This window comes from Salmo salar, chromosome ssa23, assembly GCF_905237065.1.
Source record: "Salmo salar chromosome ssa23, Ssal_v3.1, whole genome shotgun sequence".
NCBI lineage: Eukaryota > Metazoa > Chordata > Actinopteri > Salmoniformes > Salmonidae > Salmo > Salmo salar.
The window spans coordinates 34,536,060-34,557,449 of record NC_059464.1 but is presented as its reverse complement, the minus strand read 5'-3'; the positions used below and the strand labels follow the sequence as shown (position 1 = coordinate 34,557,449).

General features: G+C 44.5%; 1 protein-coding gene across 2 annotated transcripts in view; it reads right to left on the bottom strand.

Moving 5' to 3' along the window:
• si:dkey-82f1.1 (DENN domain-containing protein 2A) overlaps positions 1 to 21,390 on the bottom strand; it is a 51,167-nt gene that overhangs the window by 10,614 nt on the left and 19,163 nt on the right. Inside the window, exons 1-10 of one of the 2 annotated variants that reach the window (XM_014169830.2) lie at positions 12,388 to 12,566; positions 11,597 to 11,683; positions 8,026 to 9,060; positions 5,646 to 5,773; positions 3,847 to 3,965; positions 3,425 to 3,622; positions 2,910 to 3,003; positions 2,454 to 2,504; positions 702 to 889; positions 337 to 446 (exon numbers count right to left, since the gene is read on the bottom strand). In XM_014169830.2, the coding sequence (XP_014025305.1) occupies positions 337 to 446; positions 702 to 889; positions 2,454 to 2,504; positions 2,910 to 3,003; positions 3,425 to 3,622; positions 3,847 to 3,965; positions 5,646 to 5,773; positions 8,026 to 9,060; positions 11,597 to 11,682 (2,009 nt within the window). In that variant the 5' untranslated portion in view covers position 11,683; positions 12,388 to 12,566. Of the gene's footprint in view, positions 1 to 336; positions 447 to 701; positions 890 to 2,453; positions 2,505 to 2,909; positions 3,004 to 3,424; positions 3,623 to 3,846; positions 3,966 to 5,645; positions 5,774 to 8,025; positions 9,061 to 11,596; positions 11,684 to 12,387; positions 12,567 to 21,390 lie in introns of those variants that run through there. The other variant, XM_014169829.2, reaches the window with a different exon arrangement.

The window sequence follows — 21,390 nt, the reverse complement described above, 5'->3', positions numbered from 1 at the left end:
CTCAGTGTACAGGGAATAGGATGCCATTTGGGATGCAGTCTGTCTGCTTGTGCTAACATTCCAATGGCCCCTGTAGGACCCGTACCCTTCAAGTATATACTAGAGGGATTTTATTATCTGTCTCCCCTCAAAAACACAATGTCACTTCTGGGAACAAAGCAGTGCTTGAGAGATTGACCTGGGTCTAGGTGCTACTGGGTAATGCAGAAGTGACTGGTGCTTTCCTAATACGAGGAGTAAGGGACTAATACACACTATTAGCAGCTCACTAGCCTACCATTCAGAATTAGTCAAGACCTTATTTATGGAGTGAGTTCGTGTGTGTTTGTGTCTGACCTGGGGAAGTTGTCAACGGGGGCCCAGTCCCTAGCGTCAGGGAAACAGAACTGGGGGATGACCTTCAGTTGGTCCTCTGTTTCCCGCATGAACTTGAAGCTCCTCTCCAGCTGACACAGGGAGAATAACAGGTCAGCTGCAATACCACATCTGATATTATCTCACACACAAGCTCTAGACAGAGAGCACACACAATCTAACACAACTACAGAGATGCATGTGCAAAACCCACAAAGACACATTCTGGTCTGGTAGGTCACATACAAAAACACCTGACACTTACTTGTTTTATAAATCATTTTTTCACTGATTATATGAACAATACATATCCAGTTGGTTGAGGACTAAGTGTCAGCTCTGTCTACCTTGAGGGGGAACTGCTGAGTGACTTCTGGTAGGTAAGGAGCTCCAGCCTTGGACTTATGGAGGGCCACCACTATGAAGTACTCAAACAGCTTCCTGTCCTGTAGGTCCATCAGGTCCCTCTCCAGGGTCCGGTACCGCCCCGTCTGCCTCAACATGGACTGCACTGACGACAGACGCTGGCTGTGAGCTGGAACAAAAACATACACTTTAACCAAAGGAAGGACATCCTTCCAACTCACAGAATTGGGGAACCGAATGACATTTATGTTCTGGAGAAGGTATGGAAGATTGGTGAAGAATCCAGCTACGAACTGGTCCGCTTGGTACAATTTTGTGATACTCAGAAGAGACAATATAGCGATATTACCATAAAACTGTTTATATAATAGCCTCAGCTATGGGACTTGCATCCAAATGGTTGTATAGAATGTATTAATAAGGATAAAGCTATTTGTGATACATTGAGATGCTGTGTACTGATGTTAAGGTGATAGAATGTATTTATGTTCAAAGATTAAATCAGTCATCGGCACGCCCCCAGGGACACAGACAGGACAAGGCGTCATGTGACAAGCCTGTTCTACGTTCACATATAAAACCCCACCTAGAAGTTATTTCTTTAGACCAGGCCTCCACTCCATTGCGAGTTGGCCAATAGGTTTGACCATCCAATTCCTATACTGAAAGTGAACTATACCACGTGGTTAACTTTTAGACTATCGATACCGACAGAATAAGAACAAGTCTTTGATATTAATTATTAGTCTGCAGCTAAGTAAATTATATCATTGAACGCGAAGACCAACGAAACATCCATTCTATAACGACATTAATGAATGTCGCTTTGAAAGATCAATTCTAACCGAGAGAGAGAGAGAGAGAGAGAGAGAGAGAGAGAGAGAGAGAGAGAGAGAGAGAGAGAGAGAGAGAGAGAGAGAGAGAGAGAACTCTCCAACAGAACGACTCTCCAACAAGGATCCTGACGACACACTGAGCGTAAATATATATTGATTGCAATTGTTCCCAAATGAGTGAGCGTTCATGTGCAAAGGCTTAGCATATCAATTGTTAATATTAATGAACTCTGTGTGCCTCCTCAGCTGACCATTTATGACCCTTTGTTTAACAAGACACCAGCCATGCCTGTTTAGCCCACTAGGGCACATTACTCTACCAATTCTTTGTGATGATAATTACTGTTTGTATGCTTTCTGTGAATTACTTAGTTTAGTAAATAAATGATTTTAAGACAATTGATGTATGGATGACTTTAGTAAAGGCTGGATTCGTGCAGATACAACAATTTACGACGTTTGGAATGAGACTGGACGCGAGGTAAAATACACCATTTAAACCAGAAGATAATCGGCCTATACTATAATATTATAATATAGGAAAGTTATATTAGGAAAATTATAACTTTGTAATCTGAATATTTTCCTTGGTGCCCCGATCTCCTAGTTAATTATAGTTAAACGATTAATCAGTTTAATCGCGTGATAATAATTACAGAGAGTTATTTTGATAAACATATCTTCAGTTTAATGGTGACCCAAAGACACGACACTCCTAACCTTAACCCTAAACCTGACCCCTAAGCCTAAAATAGTAACTTTCTTTGTGGGGACTGGCAAAATGTCCCCACTTGTCCAAATGTTCCTTGTTTTAATATCCTTGTGAGGACTTCTGTTCCCCACAAGGATAGTAAAACCAAAAACACACACACACACAGATATTTGAGATCTCCTCACCTTTCAATTTCTCCTCTGTGTCACTCTCCGACTCACTGTTCTCATCTGTCACTGCATCAAAGAGAAAAAATAGTGAGAATACAAACACACGGTAAACAATGTGAACGAGAACATTTGAGGCATTCCAGAAAGTTTCCACACACAGCATAGTACTCATACACAATACACTCATTCCACATTGTGTTTGATAAAGCAACACAACAATGAAGAATGGGTCAAACACAACTGATCCCAAAATGTACATGTGCCTGTAAAGAAAAGTGGACACATACAGTATGGCGGAGTGTTGTTCCTTTTATGGAGATATGAGGCATGGCTGTCCAAACTGTGTAGTGATGGCTGCAGTGAAATGAGTGCCTAGGGGGTAGGATTATGGGTGGGAGGGGGGGGGGGGGTATAGCTCTTGTTAACTTGAAGTCCCCCTTGATGTTCCTGGAAGGTCTCCCCCAGCCTCACCTCTCCCTGAGTTGGACTCAGTAGACTGAGACACCCTCTTCATGCGTTTCTTCCCTCTCCTTGCTTCAAAGATGCTGTTGATTTTCAGCACCATCTGTATTGAGGAGAAGCAGCACAACAACAGTCAGCAATCTTAGCTTCTCAGAACCACCCACTCACTACATAATTAACCTGGGACTGGGTGCCAGGCTAGTTCTGCTTTATTAGCCAGCTCGTTTGTCATTACCATGCCAAAAAAGGCAATTACGGAGGTATTGTTGGCAGAGGCATTAGCAGACTGGCAGCCAGACTGGCAGGAACCACATAACGCTATTCAGAGCTTTTGGGAGACATTTTCTCTAGAGGAAATATATTATCAAAAGAAATCTTCTTAACTGTCTGTCTCCTGTCTAACCACATCATTTTAACTGTCTCTGTACTTTTGCACTAGATTGGGACATATGAGAGTAGTAGACTGCCTGGATATCAGTGGGAATGGGGGGAAGTTTCAGTAGCCTAGTTTCCCCCTCCTTTACCCTGGGGATCTTCCTGCGCCTGCGGTTGTAGGGGTCTCCTGAGAGGTTTGGGGTGTCATCAGGGCTACTGGGGGTGGAGGGGGGGCTGATGCGGGAGGGTGAGGAAATGCCGGTGTCCCGGTTGGCCTTGCGCGGGTCCAGGAGCTTGAAGCTGCGACGTTCTGAGTTCTGCCTGAAGAAAACTGGCTTTGAGGAGAGCTGGTGGGAGATAGAGGAGGAAGAGCAGGAGGAGGAGACATGTATCAATATGTATGTTTGTTCACTTCTCCTGAAATTGTATAGTGGGCCTTTATTGCCTTTGAAGATTAGTTCACAATCTAATCACTATAAGAGGTTTATCACTATGCTGTAACCCCATTCACTATACGCAGAATGCACATTACTAGCAAGGAGAATTCATTCTAGTGTAACGTCTTACGTACCTTGGTTGGTGTGTCGGGGACTGGGCATGACGGGGAGGAGATGGGTAAAGACCACTTGTTTCCAAGGCAACTTCTCTCCAACTCTATATCTTCGTAAGGGTTCTCCTTTGACGGAGGGTCTACAGAGGAATCAGAACAGAAAACATCCCATTAACACACAGCAACTGTCACCTCCATTCTTCACTCAGCGACACACTGTGATCCTACACGGTTCTAATGTCCAACGTTATTCATTTGATGGTAATCTTCTCAGATGAGTGCTCTAATTCATTGATGGTATGTTTTGGTTGTTTGCTCCAGATGTGCGTATGTACAGACCTGCCAGCAGCAGTGCTTGCTTGCAACCAAGCTAATATTTCACCAGGATAAACTGCATCAGTATCCGACTGATGCTACCAGTAACTCTAACCATGGCTGTGTGTGCAGATAAGATTGAGGCAGGGACAGAGAGGCCCATTTTCCAGAGCCGGGGCTCATCTCTTCTCTCCCTGTCTCTCTCCCTGTCTCTCTCCCTGTCTCTCTCCCTGTCTCTCTCTCCTGTCAATTCATCCACCAGATGGACCGGTTGGAGGGGGACATCAGACAGGGACCGCGACAGCCAGTTCCGCTCCTCTCCCTTCCCTTCCTCTCCCCTCCTCTCCTCTCCTCCTCCTCCCCTCCTCTCCTCTCAGAAAATCAAGGAATCAGCTATATCAATGACTGTTTCAAGTGACTAATATCACTGACTGACTATACTACTCGAAGTCTGTGCTACTGAGATTTTATTTACTGACAGTTGTTGCTCTCTTTATCTGAAACAGCAGACTGGAGTTATTGAAATGCACTGTCCCGCCTTTGTCTCTCTCTCTCTGTAGCTCCAGCTCTAGCTCTTTCTCCCATTGGCACTTATGAGTTACTTTACCCATGGGGGGCTGGGGGTTCGGTGGACCATGTCTGAGAATTCACTCTAAGTACTTCACTGTGACACTGTAAGAAACGACAGACTAAGTATAGGCATCATCTAAATGCAATTAAAAACACCATTTGATTGTTATGGTTAACCTCTACAGCACTGACCTGAATATACCCTACATGTAACAAGCAATCCTCATAACACAACAGTGTGAGTGATGAAAACCATAGAAATATGGATCATGTTGCTAAAAATTCCCCGGGGGACTAAGTCACGCAAATATGCCCCCCACAGCAGCCTCAGAGACAATCACACCGCAGACCAGCTCACCTAAGACCTCACAAAACATGGAAAAGGCAGAAGGTGGGGTTAGTATAACAGAGAAAACAATAATGCAGGAACGTAGTTAAGCGCACCACCTGCCATTACTAATAACAATTCTGAAGCAGCGTGCCTCTTCTAAATGAAAAAGCTACAGAAACACAAAAAGAACATGCACAAAAGAAAACATAACCTTAGTTACACCTGGGTCATGTTCAGTAGGTAGAAAACATTTTGATACAGAGTGAAATGGGGAGGTGCTGCCTAAACATGTCCAATAAAAACACAGCTTTTTTGTTTTTCACTGCAAAGTGTTTTGCTACGGTGTACCCTACTGAACATGACCTCGAACTCTGTGGCAGTGAGTTTTCTCTGAACTCTTTGAGCAGAGGGGCCCATGGCCCAAGTCAACCCTTACAGAGGGCTTCTACTGTTCTACAGTGTTAGGAACATATAGGAATACCAGCACATGTGGTCCATGCAGGAAACCCACAACTATGGTGTTGCAAACCAACCAACAACTTCAACCAACTGAGCCATCAAGCCCATGTTATACAAACATATATTTAAGACCAGAGTGTGTTACCTAGGATATCCTCATAGACGTTCTCCTCTGATAAAGTGCGTGTGAGGCCAAGTCGGGACTGAGCGTACCAGTCCACCCTGCTGCTCTCTGACGACAACTGCAGCAGATCCTCAAACTCATAGGACTTCCTGTAGGAGACACACACACACACACACACACACACACACACACACACACACACACACACACACACACACACACACACACACACACACACACACACACACACAGATCAACCAGGTGGGAGATATATAATTGCGTAAGCGTGAGTCATTATCTCTTGTCCTCTGTAACTCAGTTGGTAGAGCATGCTGCTTGTAATGCCAGGGTAGTGGGTTTGATTCCCGGGACCACCCATATGTGCTCTACCAGTATGCATGCATGACTGTAAGTCGCTCTGGATAAAAGCATCTGCTAAATGGCTTATATTATTATTATTCATAATATTTTACTATAAGGGTCACAAATAATGCAGGTTGGCGTTTATTGTCATGAGTGTTGTCCTGGAGGCAGAACTGAGCAATTTCCCCTTGGATAGGCCAGTTGCAAAGTAGCAGTGTTAAGGTTAGGTTTAAAATCAGATTTTATGATTTTGTGGCTGTGCCAACTAGTGACCACACTGCAGAGCTGCCTTCGGAACAAGATTCATGAAAAAAAGGCTAACCTGCACAAATAATCTGGCTCTGGCTCAACTGTATTGGCTCGTGGTGAAAACGCAAGATGAACTGTTTGCATATTTTCTCTCTACTTCTGGGACCTGGGTAAGAGCTAAGAAAGACACCTATTTCTGTCTTGAATAAATACCCATCTATGTAGATGGAAAAGGTGTGTGCGAGCGCAAGCGTGTTTGTGTGTGTGTGTGTAGTGTGTGCCTGCATGCATGCGTGTGTTGTGTGTAAGAGACAGATAGACAGACAGACAGACAGACAGACAGACAGACAGACAGACAGACAGACAGACAGACAGACAGACAGACAGACAGACAGACAGACAGACAGACAGACAGACAGACAGACAGACAGACAGACAGACAGACAGACAGACAGACAGACAGACAGACAGACTCTTCTCTTGGACAGCTCTGAATGCCCGTCTCTGTGTGTTCTCCAGAGCTGCCTAACAGTCTGGCCCAGTGGGGAAACAGACAGCATCTCTTCCAATAGCCCAGCTATTGTACTGTAAAACTCCTAGAGAAAGACTAAGGCTGCACCCAACATGACACCCTATTCCCTGTATAGTGCACTACCTTTGACCAGAGTCCAAAATAGGCTCTGGTCAAAAGTAGTGCACTATTTAGGGAATAGGGTGCCATTTTGGGAACACTATGACTGAGGTTGACTTCACAAAGTTTTTGGAAAATACAGACCTCAGCAGTGTGAAGCCTCCACATATGGTTTGGAATGTTACACAGCCAGACTTGGGCTAACAATAATGCAGTCTACTGAAGAAATCAATTGAAACATTTGAATCCACATTTGTACTTTCGTTGGATACTTGAAAACATGTATTGTGTTTTTAGAAGCCTTTTGTTTTTGCAGGTTGAGTTTATTGGGATGAATGATTTCCACTAGATAGGCCATCTATAAAGTCAGAATTGGCAATGTATTATCAAAATTCCTGAAAACCAAAATGTGCTTTTTGTCTTTAATTTTACATATAGGGTTAGGACTAAGGTTAGCATTGTGGTTAAGGTTAGGGTTTAGGTTAGGGTTAGGTTTCAAATCAGATTTTATGACTTTGTGGCTGTGCCAGCTAGTGACTACCTTTCAGAGCTGCCTCCAATACATGAGTCATCCAAATAAATGCCAACATGCGCCTTTTGGGTCTCTTCTAGGACAGTTTACGAACACACATTACACACGGACACTTCATGGCTAGCTGCTCATAGGTGAAAATGGAAGGTGCTCTAATGCAATGTTGTGATAGAGCCATAGAACTACTCAAACATAAGCCATTGATATTCCAAGGGCCACTTGACCACAGACACACAATGTTATATGTTATTGTTTCCTGCCAGGAGACTCTTGGCATGGTTCATTGGTCCATGTGTACATTCCACAGCTCCAACCAATGACCTCATCATCTAGAATGCTGTGATGAGTAGAATGAGGATGACATCATCACCCCCTCCTCTGATTCATTGCAGATGTGCAGAATGAGAAGCTAAACTGGATGACAGGATAAAGTATGTGGGGTTGGGGAAAAACATGTACGGGCAAAGATGTCACTAAGAACTTTGTCAGAGTTTACTTAAAATGCTGCACGGATAGAAAATACTGTACCACCAACCTTTTGATGTGTAGCAATGAATTAATCTGAATCTGAGGGGGCTGTATTCCCTCCCATTTCCGTCTCATTTCATCTCTGTCTGGTCTCTTACCTATTGCTGCTGTCTCTGGTTCTGTCTGCCCAGGGTCTCCTGCAGACTCCTGGAGGGGGGCAGGTGGGTAGGGGAGGCGGGGGGATGGAGGGCAGAGGGGGCAGGTTACGTCTCCCCTTGCCAAGGCCCAGGCCTGAGGCGGGGGTGCTGGGTGGGGTGTGGTGCTGGAAGGTGCGCTGGGGTTTGGGTAAGGGGTTGATGGAGGGACTGGCAGCGCCAGGCTCAGTGTACACGTTCTCAGGGTCACCTGACCTCCGCCGGCGCGTTGACCCCGCAACTTCCAGCGTCCCAAATATGGGCTCGTTCCCCTTCCTCTCCGCCTCCTCCTGCTCCTCCTGGGAAGGGGGGCAGAAATAGTTCCCAGGCAACACCAAGGAGGGCTTGGTGGAACCCTCTTTCATTGCCTGCTCCAGTTTCTTAATGTGAGTCAAAACAGACTTCTTGTCCTTGGCTGTCTCAGTGGATTTACTACTGCCTCTGAGGGGTCCTCTATCCAGTATCACCTCTCTGTCCCTGGTAGTGGGGCCCTCAGGAGACTTAGGCCGTAAATCCCCCAGCTTTCCTGAGTTCTCCTTCCCAGAGTCCTGCCCATCCCAGCTGGCCAACCACTTACTGTCGGACCTGTGGACCTCTGAGGTATTGGTGGTCTCCTTTTTTCGCACAGTCTCTGGTTCCTTCTGTGCTGTGTTCAGCGGGCATGGACCACTTCCAACTACAGGGGAGGTAGAGGAGGTAGGGGCGGTCTCCTTCTTTCCCTCCCATTGGGAGATCTTGTCCCGGATGCTGGCGCTGGTCTTCAGACCCGCCGGGGTCTTGTTGAGCTTGCTACAGCCGCCCAGTCCATTCTCCATGGTGGTGCGGGGGTCTGAGGTGGTTCTTTTGTGAGCGAGCATTGTGTCAATGGTGCCTGGCCCGTCCAGAGAGGAAACAAGGGGAGAGAGGGGCCGCTTGGAGGTGTCCCTGTCCCCGCACACCACGTCTGGCCGCTGGGGGACCACAGACTGAGCCTCAACCTTCAAGCCGCAGCACTGAAGCCTGCACACACACACACACACACACACACACACACACACACACACACACACACACACACACACACACACACACACACACACACACACACACACACACACACACACACACACACACACACACACACACACACACACACACAGAGAGAGAGATTAGAGAAAGCAGTGCCAAACCCTTCCTGGAGAAAATAACAGTGAGCACCACACTATTTATCATATGAGTGGACATATAATTACTGAGCACGGTTAAATGCACACAAGAATACAATTGTGGATTGTCAGATTAATATAATAGTTTGTTTAAAACATTTACATGCTTTGCAAGAACGATTTCCCTAATAATCCTGTTTACATGGACACATCTGAAATCATACATTTTGATAAATGTAGAAAATCACCAATCAAAATAAACATTCTACCACAATGACCATGACATTTTTTCTTAGCCTATTTGATTCTGAGGTCGGACATATAAAGTTTGTATGTGAAAACTATGATGCAAAGTTTCAGTTTTTCCGAACTGACTTCACTCGCAAATAAGAGGCTACCGGCTGCTGGTACATCCACAGATCAAGTACTCCGCTGGAACACGATTATGCTGTTTACGTGTCCTAATAATTCAAAAGATTGCTCAGAAAACCAGGTGTTTTAACCGGCGTATGCTCACTTTGATTTTGACCTTATGCCAATTAAGATAAGCAGAGTAAGGTGTTTACAGGACTATTTCCATATTCGGCCTACTGCCCTAATCAGTTTAATATTGAGTTATTAGTGTGCATGACAGCTTTCAGAAGGACATATATTTGAGTACACAAAGTACTGTAGTTATTGACAGCTCCTAATTCTGGATATCCACATAATATCTCTGTCATAACTGTCTCGCCACGTAAGATACAAAACAACTTGATTTTATGGAGTAAATGAGTAGGAATTCTCGTAAAACTACAACCCCCAGTAGAACTCAATTTGTGTCATTTCTGCATGATGACTGGGTGCTGACAGTTTGAACTCAAGGTTTTAGGTCAAAGTTTACAAGCAGCACAGCCATTTCTGGGAGGATGAAAGTGTACACAGCAAATGGAGAGGCTGGGGTAGAGGCATGCATCTTGTCTAAACTAAAGCTAAACCACTAACTGACTCCATCTTGGATCAAAGCCAGTTCAAATGATTTGGCTTTAAAACAGACGGAGGAAACATGGCCTCTGACTGCAATTTCTGATGATATTGCATTATTTTATATATGAAAATGAAAAGTCCTGCAATTTTGAGGGAAACTTAAAGGAAACGGACTGTTCAATCGAGTACAGGCTTAACTGAATGAACAACAAAGATGGAAGGCAATATGGAATTTTTGGGGAAAGGAGTTCCAATGACGGAGCTTAAGGTAGCTGGTGGTGGATAGTTGTCAATAACTGTTGATGAAAAACGGCAAATGAGAGAATAAGGGTAAGTTGACGTATGAACACAGTACATCCCAAGATTTACGCCCATTGGTTGAGAGAGAGGAAGGTGATAATTCCAAGCGTGAGCCCAGGGTTGAACAACAAGCGTGAGGAATGTGCATTTTTGTGCCGTGCTTATAGGCTATAAGGTAAATAGGCGAATGACATTCCACACATGGCTAATAGGAAAGAGGAGAAGAAACAGGAAGCTATGCTGATGATGATGATTTGTTTGTATTACTGGATGAAGTTAGACAAGCATTCAGACCAGCCTTCGTGAAAAAACATAACTATATTACAATTTCCCTTCAACTCCCTTACATTTGAATGATAAAGGGTGTTGAAATATTACAAAATTACGATTATGGACAACAAGGAAAGGTGACTGATTTTTGGGGGGACAGATTCTCATAGTTTTATTAGTAGTTTGCTTTCTCTGCCTTCAGTTGAGGCTATAGTTTTTATGAAGCATGGAGCAGCAGAGGGGGGAAACTAAGTCAATCTGCAAAGCCAAGAAAAAGAGAAAGAGAGTGCGAGTAGAGGGGAGGAGAGGAGGGTTGAAGAGCAACAGACGGAGGGAGGGAGGGAGGGAGGGGGGATCAATAGTGTTCTCTTCTTCTTGGCAGGGGAATGGCCAGTTTCATAAAGAGAGCCTGGCTAAGAGCAGGGAACTATGGGAAGACTTCCTCTCACCCACAGACAAGGAGGGGTGGGGAGGGGAACGGTGGAGGCAGAAGGTGGGTGCGGAGCAACAGAGAATGAGGAGACAGAGGAGGAGACAAGGGGAACAGGTTCAACTGGGTGAAGAGGAGTTGCATGAGGGGGAAAAATTGATCTCTGTTGATTGGACTTTTCAAATATTTTGGTATTTCTTTAAGCTGTGCCATCTATGGCTTAGGGCTTCACTAGCACTAGTGACAGCAGGGTGCCCAGTAACAGTATCCAGCTGCCAGATGGAAACCTTTGCCCTGCTGCCCTTCCATTGTTGGAACACCACATGGGACAGTCTGCCTGGCACTGTTGGCCTCAGACGGTTTCTAAGGGGTTCCATGGAGTGGATTGTAAAATGTATACAGGCAGTAGTAATGCAATACATACCCGTTAACTGATTGGTAGATACAGTTGTCAGTGTTGGTACAGAGCAGCAGGGCCCTCCCACCAGTCATTGTGCTAGCAGCTGGCATCCTGGAATGACAGAGAGAGAGAGACACAGACAGACCGACACAGTCCAGTTAGCAGAGTTGGACTGCTAGTTAAGGATCATATCACCTCCACCTTATCTGACACCCTAGACCCACTACAATTTGCATACCGCCCTAACTGATCCATGGAGGACGCAATCACCATTGCACTGAACACTGCCTTATCCCATCTGGACAATAGAAATACCAATGTAAGAATGCTGTTCATCGACTATAGCTCAGCCTTCAACACCATAGTGTCCTCTAAGATCATCACTAAGCTCAGGACCCTAGGTCTGAACCCCGCCCTGTGCATCTGGGTCCTGGACTTCCTGATGGGCCAACCCCAGGTGGTGAAGGTAGGCAACAACACCTCTGCCATGCTGATCTTCAACACCCAGCACCCTCCTATACTCCCTGTTCACCCATGCGTGGCCACGCAAGTCTCCAACTCAATCATCAACTTTGCTGTCGACACAACAGTGGTAGGCCTGATTGCCAACAATGTTCTAGGAAAATAACCTCTCCTTCACTGTCAACAAAATGAAGGAGCTGATTGTTGACTACAGGAGACAGCAGAAAGAGGACGCCCCCTTCCAAATCAACGGGGCCGCAGTGGAGAGGGTGAAAAGCTTCAAGTTCCTTGGCGTGTACGACAGTGTGGTGAAGAAGGCACAATAGCGGCTTGGTCCCTAAGACCTCACAAACCTCTACAGATGCACCATTGAGAGCATCCTGTCGGGCTGTATCACCGCTTGGTACGGCAATTGTGCCATCCGCAACCGCAGGTCTCTCTAGAGTGTGGTGCAGTCAGCCCAAGGCATCACCGGGGGCACACTGCCTGTCCTCCAGGACATCATCAGCACCCAGTGTCACAGGAAGGCAAAAAAGATCATCAAGGACCTCAGCCACCCGAGCCAGGGCCTGTTCACCCGTCTACCATCTAGAAGGTGGAGACAGTACAGGTGCATCAAAGCTGGGAACAAGAGACTGAGAAACAGCTTCTATATCCAGGCCATCAGACCGTTAAACAGTCACCACTAGCCGGCCTCCGGCCAGTACCCTGTCCTGATCCTTAGACACTGGTCTAGCCGGCTACCACCCGGTACTCTCGGAAAGTATTCAGACCCCTTGACTTTTTCCACATTTTGTTACGTTACAGCCTTATTCTAAAATTGATGAAACATTTTGTTTTAAATATCAATCTAAACACAATACCCCATAATGACAAAGTGAAAATAGGATTTTTGCTCATTTATTAAAAATAAAAACATAAATATTTTATTATTCAGACCCTTTGCTATGAGACTCGAAATTGAGCTCAGGTGCACCCTGTTTCCATTGATCATCCTTGAGATGTTTCTATAACTTGATTGGAGTGCACCTGTGGTAAATTCTTTTGACTGGACATGATTTGGAAAGGCACACAACTGTCTATAGTTGACAGCACCTGTCAGAGCAAAAACCAAGCCGTGAGGTCAAAGGAATTGTCCGTAGAGCTCCGAGAAAGGATTGCGTCGAGGCACAGATCTGGGGAATGGTACCAAGCCATTTCTGCAGCATTGAAGGTCCCCAAGAACATAGTGACCTCCATCATTCTTAAACGGAGGGATTTTGTAACCACCAAGACTCTTCCTAGAGTTGGCCGCCCTGCCAAACTGAGCAATCGTGGTAGATGGGCCTTGGTTAGGGAGGTGACCAAGAACCCAATGGTCACCCTGACAGAGCTCCAGAGTTCCTCTGTGGAGATGGGAGATCCTTCCAGAAGAACAACCATCTCTACAGCAGTCAACCAATCATGCCTTTATGGTATAGTGGCCAGACGGAAGCCACTCCTCAGTAAAAGGCACATGACAGCCCACTTGGAGTTTGCCAAAAGACACCTAAAAGACTCTCAGACCATGAGAAACAAGAAGCATGGTGGTGGCAGCATTATACTGTGGGGATGTTTTTCAATGGCAGGGACAGGGAGACTAGTCAGGATCGAGGGAAAGATGAACAGAGCAAAGTACAGAGAAATCCTTAATGAAAACCTGCTCCAGAGCACCCAGGACCTCAGACTGGGGCGAGACATGCACCAAGCCAAGACAATGCAGGCATGGCTTCGGGACAAATCTCTGAATGTCCTTGAGTGGCCCAGCTAGAGCCCGGACTTGAACCCGATCGAACATCTCTGGAGAGACCTGAAAATAGCTGTGCAGCGACGCTCCCCATCCAACCTGACAGAGCTTGAGAGGATCTGCAGAGGTGTAGCGTCATACCCAAGAAGACTCTAAGCTGTAATCGCTACCAAAGGTGCTTCAACAAAGTACCGAATAAAGGGTCTGAATAGTTATGTAAATGTGATATTTATTTTTTACATTTTATTTAAATGGGGAAAAAAATTGCTAATTTTTTTTTTTGCTTTGTCATTATGGGGAATTGTGTGTAAATTGATGAGGGATACAAAAATATATATTTTAGATTAAAGGTGTAATGCAACAAAATGTGGAAAAAGTCCCAAATGCACTGTACATAGAGTCATTGAACACTGGTCACTTTAATAATGTTTCCATGCTGTTTTACCCACTTCATATTTAAAGTATATACTGTATTCTAGTCAGTAGGCTAATTTGGATTTTCCAAGGTCTGATGCTGCTGATGGTCATTAGTAGCCTACCAAACTTGCTAACTGCCTGGTACTCAGCACTCTATTGTCCCTATCATCACCCTGACATCAATGAAAATGTAATAAAAATTGTAATCAAACACTTCATGAGAGCCCATGAGCTCATGTTGCGCAACCTTTCTATAGGCTAACATTTCTATGTGCATGAGAAAACTATACAAAAAAAGAGGAGGATCCCATCAGGTTTCTATAGGCTAGGCCTGCTATATTTATATCTCAACTTTCCTAACATTAAGCACATTGCTTCTCTTTAAAACAGGAGTATAGCCTGCCTGGCTGGCATGAAAGTGAACCACAGGAAAAGCGTCCTCCATTCGCTGTATTTCTTTCTCCTGTACCCGAAAAAATTATTTTATTTTTTTCCTGCCCCTGTTTCGAGACCGGTGCATGATAATGGTCCATTCTAAATTAAACACATTTCACACATATATTATTTAGTATATGTAAAGACAAGATTAAATCAACAACGGTCTGATGGGTGACAATATTAACCTATCACTTGTGATGTATATATTATCACTTGTGAATGACGCCCAGCTTGTGTGCAGTAAGGCAAGAAACAGTGCATGCCTTTTTTTTGCGACTTTTTCAAATCATTGTCGAACCGGCCATCGGCCTATATGTTTTGATAAGGTTTGTATCACAACTAAACGCTGTACAACGGTTGTAGAGCCTAACTGGCATACATACGCAGCTCATTTGTGGTCACTTGAGAATAGTGTTTTTCCGCTAATTAATTGCCTTTTACAACATTTGCGCTTATAGGCTACTAGTGTGTGCGCATTGCTACGCTTATAATGTGAGTTTGAAGAATTTTTAAGATAATAACTTGCAGATATTGTACAATCCAGATGTACAAAGCTCTTAGAGACTTACCCATAAAGACTGTAATCGCTGCCAACGGTGATTCTAACATGTTTTGACTCACGGTTGTGGATACTTATGTAAATTAGATATTTCTTTATTTCATTTTCAATAAATTGGCCAAAATGTCTAAAAACATGTTTTCAGTTTGCCATAATGGGATATAGGTGAATTCAGGCTGTAACACAACAAAATGTGGAATAAGTCAAGGGATATGAATACTTTCTGAAAGCACTTGTATACATATTTATATTCCGGACTCTGACATTGTTCATTCTGATATTTCTTCACTTCTGGTATTTGGCTTATTGTTTTGTATTGTTAGGTATACTGCACTGTTTGAGGTAGATGCATAAGCATTTCTCTGCACCTGTGATTACAATCAGCAAAATATGTATACACGACCAATAACATTTTATTTTATTTGCTATTGATCTGTTAAATAACAGAGTGTTGTGGATGACCTGTATGCTCCCCATGAGTACCTTAAAAGAGTTTAAGTCAAGTCAGTCAAAGAATTGTCCTGTCACCCAGAGACTAGTCTTGCATAGCCATACCTCCAAATCACGTTGTTGTCACGCCTCCTTTGAGACATAAGTAAATACTAGGAGTCATACAGAATAATGGGGTGTATACTGGTTTTAAGCCTCTAGCTGATTTCTGAGCCATGAAACTCCCCTAATCCCAGACTGCAGAGGAACAGACCACACGGGTTCTGAGGCATCGCCCCAAACTGCAGTTCCTAGATCCCTACTTGATTAGTAATTGGAGGATACACTTGAAAATAAAGATTTAAATGATGTTGAACCTGCAGGAGTAAACAAAAGAGACGACTCTGAGTCCATCTGGCACACAGAAGGAAACATTTGGAAAATACTGGAAATTCCCCCATGTACTGTAATGCAATTAAGGCCAATTAAGAAAACGTCAGCAACATTCCAACCCAGAAGAAGGGGAATTCAGTTCAACTTGAGAGGAACGTTGTTGACTTGATAACCTACTGTATCACACAATCTATCCTCTTCACTGACTACCTCTCCAAAATCTCTCAAGCAAGGACCTGGAATGTTTTTAACAGAGGTTCTGACCCATATTGTTTTAGTTTGTTACCCCTCCATCCAAAAAACAGTGCCAAGGTTAGTGTGAAAGACATGCTGAGCCAGTTTGAAATCATTACTTGGTCCATTAGTCAAAGCATGAAGCCAGGACTTGTTGGGCCGTAACCACACAAGCTCTAAGTCCCTCATCTCACAGTTACTATGCTCCCAGTCCCAATGCAGACTGGGGATATGTCCTAAATGGTAGCATATTCCCTATATAGTGCACTAGTTTTGACCAGAGCCCTATGGGTCCTGATCAAAAGTAGTGCACTACATAGGGAATTACGAAAAGGGTGCTATTTGGGACCTGGCCAAAGCAGAGCACTCAACAACTAGGCCCATAAACACTGATAAAGTGACCTGGCTTGAATTTGGCCCCAGGTCTCGGCCCCTGATTTGGCCCAGGTGTTAACATGGCAGGGGACGAGTCTGGGCAAACGCCTGTTAGCACTTTGTCTTCAAGTCTGGTGTGAGTAAACACTGACAGACAGAGACAGACAGACAGGCGGGTAGACGGACAGACAGACAGCTGGACGGACAGACATGCACGCACGCATGTCACACACACACGTAGCTGGAAAGACAGCGTCCAACAGATAGGGGAATGTGCGTGTGTGTGTGCGTGCGTGAACAGATGTGCTAGAGGGCTTCAAGGCATCCATGGGCCGTTAAACATTTCCTGAGCACTGCCCACTCCAACAAACGCTCCCTCAACCCCCAATAAATATGCATCAGCTAACCCTGCTGCCATCCCTCCCCAACCCTCAATATGCAGCGATTGCCTCCCCAGTCGGGTCAAATTCCACACATTGCTGTCCCCAGAACAGCTGAACAAGTCACAATTTGGCTGAATTACGTTAAAGTTGTTGACTCGCTGAACTATTCCTTGGCTGAGTCAACTGTGTAATTGGCCCAGTGGGTCTGTCCAGCTTTTTGAAACTGCACAGCTCAGGGGTTGTTTTTTTTTTCTTCACTTAAGTGTGTAATTATAACTTGACACTGTGGAGAAATTATGCTTTTGGCTGATAAAATGTACTTGGTTATGGTTAAGAGGTTTATCTGTCTGTCTCTCTTTCAGTTTCTCTTTCTCTCTCTACTCCTCCCTCCCTCTCTCCTCCCTTTCTCCCACTCTCTGGTATCTGTTGGAGCAGTACTGGGCTAGCCCCCAGAGAGAGAGGAGGAGGTTTGTTTCAGCCCCTCGCCTGCCAGCCTGCAGACCCAAATTATTTTCAGCTGTGAGCTAAGCACTGGTTACATGTTTGAGGGGAAACATCAACATTTTTCCCCCCTTCCCTCTCTTCTGCCTCTTCTTTCTCTACTGAAACCAAACAGGGGAAAAAATCAGAATAGAACTCCAGTGGACGGGGATGGGGGGAGGGGACATAAGAAGAATGTATGTAACCTCAGAAAAATGAAGTGTAGTTTTACATTTAATTTATTTTCTGGGTCAGCAAGAGGGGGGTGAGCATCACAGAGGAGGAGAACAGAGGGGAGGAGAGAGTAAATGGAGGGAGAGAGAGAGGAAAGAGGGAAGGAAAGTAGATATTGTGAAGAATATTATGAGTATAATGTTACACTGTGAATAAGTTGAGGGTTCCAGCTGTCATTCATTGTTTTGAGCCCCAGGGTGAGAATACAAAGTGCTGTTCTATGAGTTCTGTTTGGCTCACTGAAGCACAGTATTCCCTACAGTTGAACTTGTTCCATGGACCCTGAGCAACACTTTATTGTTGAGTTGAATGTTGAGTGTAACTCATGTTGACCATTACAGGCTCCAGGTTTCTGAATGAGTCATCAAACCTGGCACTAGCAGGCAGCTCCATATGAAACTCCCCTTCACTCTGAATGTGACAGGCAGTGAATCCATACCTAATAATGCTGTAAATCTGACAGTGTTGCCAGGCAGTTGTATTGGTGCCTGGGCTGTTACTGTGGTAACTAAATCCATTGGAGCAAGAGAGATAGGGTCAGCAGCAGGGTATCAGGACCCATCAGTTGCATAACAACTTTTCTTTTTTTATTTATTTAACCAGGCAAGTCCATTAAGAACAAATTCTTATTTACAATGACAGCCTACCCTGGCCAAACCCGGACAACGCTGGGCCAATTGTGCGCCACCCTATGGGACTCCAAATCACAGCCAGATGTGATGCAGCCTAGATTTGAACCAGGTACTGCAACGATGCCTTTGCACTGAGATGCAGTGTCTTAGACCACTGCACCACTCGGGAGCGCCAAATTTGAGCTGTTCTTGCCATAATATGGACTTGGTCTTTTACCAAATAGGGCTCTCTTCTGTTTACCACCCCTACCTTGTCACAACACAACTGATTGGCTCAAATGCATTAAGGAAAGAAATTCCACAAATTATCTTTTAACAAGGCACACCTGTTAATTGAAATGAATTCCAGGTGACTACATCATGAAGCTGGTTGAGAGAATACAAAGAGTGTGCAAAGATGTTATCAAGGCAAAGGGTGGCTACTTTGAAGAATCTCAAATATAAAATATATTTTGATTTGTTTAAAAAATGTTGGTTACTACATGATTCCATATGTGTTATGTCATAGTTTTTATGTCTTCACTATTATTTTACAATGTAGAAAATAGTAAAAATGAAGAAAAACTCTTGAATGAGTAGGTGTGTCCAAACTTTTGACTGGTACTGTACATACATACTAAATACATGTTATCGACCTTATGTCCCTATATTAACATTCACATACCATCTTCCTTGTCTTACAGTGACTCCAACCCCCTGCAGTTTCCTACTAGGCTCACTCCTGTGTTGTTTATGTAACTGTAGCCGCCTCCAGATACCCAGTGACCATCCATCCGCTGATCGGAATCTCCTGCTGTCCTGTTGGATTTGTTATGAAGAACCTCAAATATAAAATAGATTTAGATTTGTTTAACACTTTTTTGGTTACTACATGATTCCATATGTGTTATTTCATAGTTTTGATGTCTTCACTATTATTCTACAATGTAGAAAATAGTAAAAATAAAGAAAAACCCTGGAATGAGTTGGGTGTGTCCAAACCTTTGACTCGTACTGCATGTGTGTTTGTGCGTGATGTATTCAAGTGTGTTTGTGAAAAACAAAAATGTTTGAGTGTTGTATGAGCGGGTGATATATTCACTGGTACATGTGTGTAGAAAAGAGAGGGAAGAGAAGGGGAGCATAGGATGTGTTCAAAGAAGAGATGGGGGACTGTGACCATCTGCGTTGATGTTGTAAATCCCTGTTACACAAAGAGCTGCAGACAAACACTGCTGTAACCTACACAAATCACACTATTGGGCCTGACCTGCCTGAGCAATGTGGACAATATCAGCGGCACACTGACTAGCTAACCCACTGATGGCCTGGACAGCCTTTCACAGAGGAACTTGTCCTGCTTTACATGAGACACGAACAAAACCGGGTCATAGTGAATACAACCCAGGATACATGCAGCCAGGTCAAGGAAACAGACAATAATAGCAAAGAGGAGGCATCATGACATTCCACAACAATAGCACAATTGAGACTCTCCACTGTCAACTTCAGATTCCTGATTTTCAAGACATCTGACTAAATACGAGTCTGCATTCCTGTTGCCTCGCGGAACCTCCCGGCGCCTCACAGTGAGTTAGCCATGGGCTTGTCAGTGATTTTGTCAGTTGCCAGTATGACTGGTGTGTTTATTGGTGTGGAATCAGCATTTATGACTTGATGTGATGAGCTCTGGTGATGTCAGTGAAATTATCTAGAAGGTCCCTGAAGTGATGTTCAGTGTCAGTGCTGAGGGAGGCAGGTAGCCTAGCGGTTAGAGCATTGGGCCACTAGCCTAAAGGTTGCTAGATTGAATCCCTGAGCTGACAAGATAAAAATCTGTCGTTCTGCCCCAAATAAGAATTTGTTCTTAACTGACTTGCCTAGTTAAATAAAAATAAATAAATAAAAGGTCCTGTATTGTCAGTGTTGAGTCTTGCTGTTGTCGGTTCTGTTGTCAGTGCTGAGTCTTGCTGTTGTCAGTGTTGAGTCTTGCTGTTGTCAGTTCTGTTGTCAGTGCTGAGTCTTGCTGTTGTGCGTTCTGTTGTCAGTGCTGAGTCTTGCTGTTTTCAGTTCTGTTGTCAGTGCTGAGTCTTGCTGTTGTGAGTTCTGTTGTCAGTGCTGAGTCTTGCTGTTTTCAGTTCTGTTGTCAGTGTTGAGTCTTGCTGTTGTCTGTTCTGTTGTCAGTGTGAAGTCTTGAAGTGGTCAGTGGAGTTGTCAGTAATATTGCCAGTGATAAGTCTCGCTATTGTGAGTAGGGTTGTCAGTTTTATCTGCATGGCCAGTGTCTTAGAGCTCTGGAGGCCTGCCTGGAGCTCTTCACAGCTGCTTCACATAAAGATTTCATCCTACTGACCGTCCTGTCCCGTAGGAACTAACGCCATGACATCACCTCTCTTCTCAGGGAGCCTCCAGAATAGGGGAGCGCCCAGTAATTTCCACATACCTAAAAAGGACAAGGCCCCAGATATCCCAGCTAGCCAGAAGGGCCACTACGCCAAAGAGGGACTGTCCTGGATGATGATTCACTATAGTGGTTGAACTCTAATTGCTGCCCCAAGGAGACGGACTACAGTAGCAGAGCAGCAGAGCCAGATGGAGAGAGCTGCTCAAAACTGCAGAAGAGATTTGCAGTTTTTTTTCGCTCTCTGTCTCTCTCTCTCTCTCTCTCTCTCTCAGTGTAGGGCCTTATACATCCTCACACGATGTGGTTTTCTTTAACACATGCTAAAGCCTCGTCTGCAATCAATTTAACGCACCACTTCACATTTAGCAAGCTCTCTGCGGAACAGTGAACTTTGCAAACATGATTTTCTTTCTTTCTTCCCATCCCTTTCCTTCACTGTAGGAAAGCAATATGATGGGATGTATGTGGGAGAGAGAGGGAGGGATGGAGGGATAGAGGGATTTCTAATCCTGTCTTTCTTTTTACTCTGAAGGAACTACTCCTAGCGTTCAAGAGTATGCCAGAGGTAATGCTCAGCCAATTTGCTGTCAGCCCTGCAGGATCACAAGCAAGATATGACACGATGTGCCGGTTC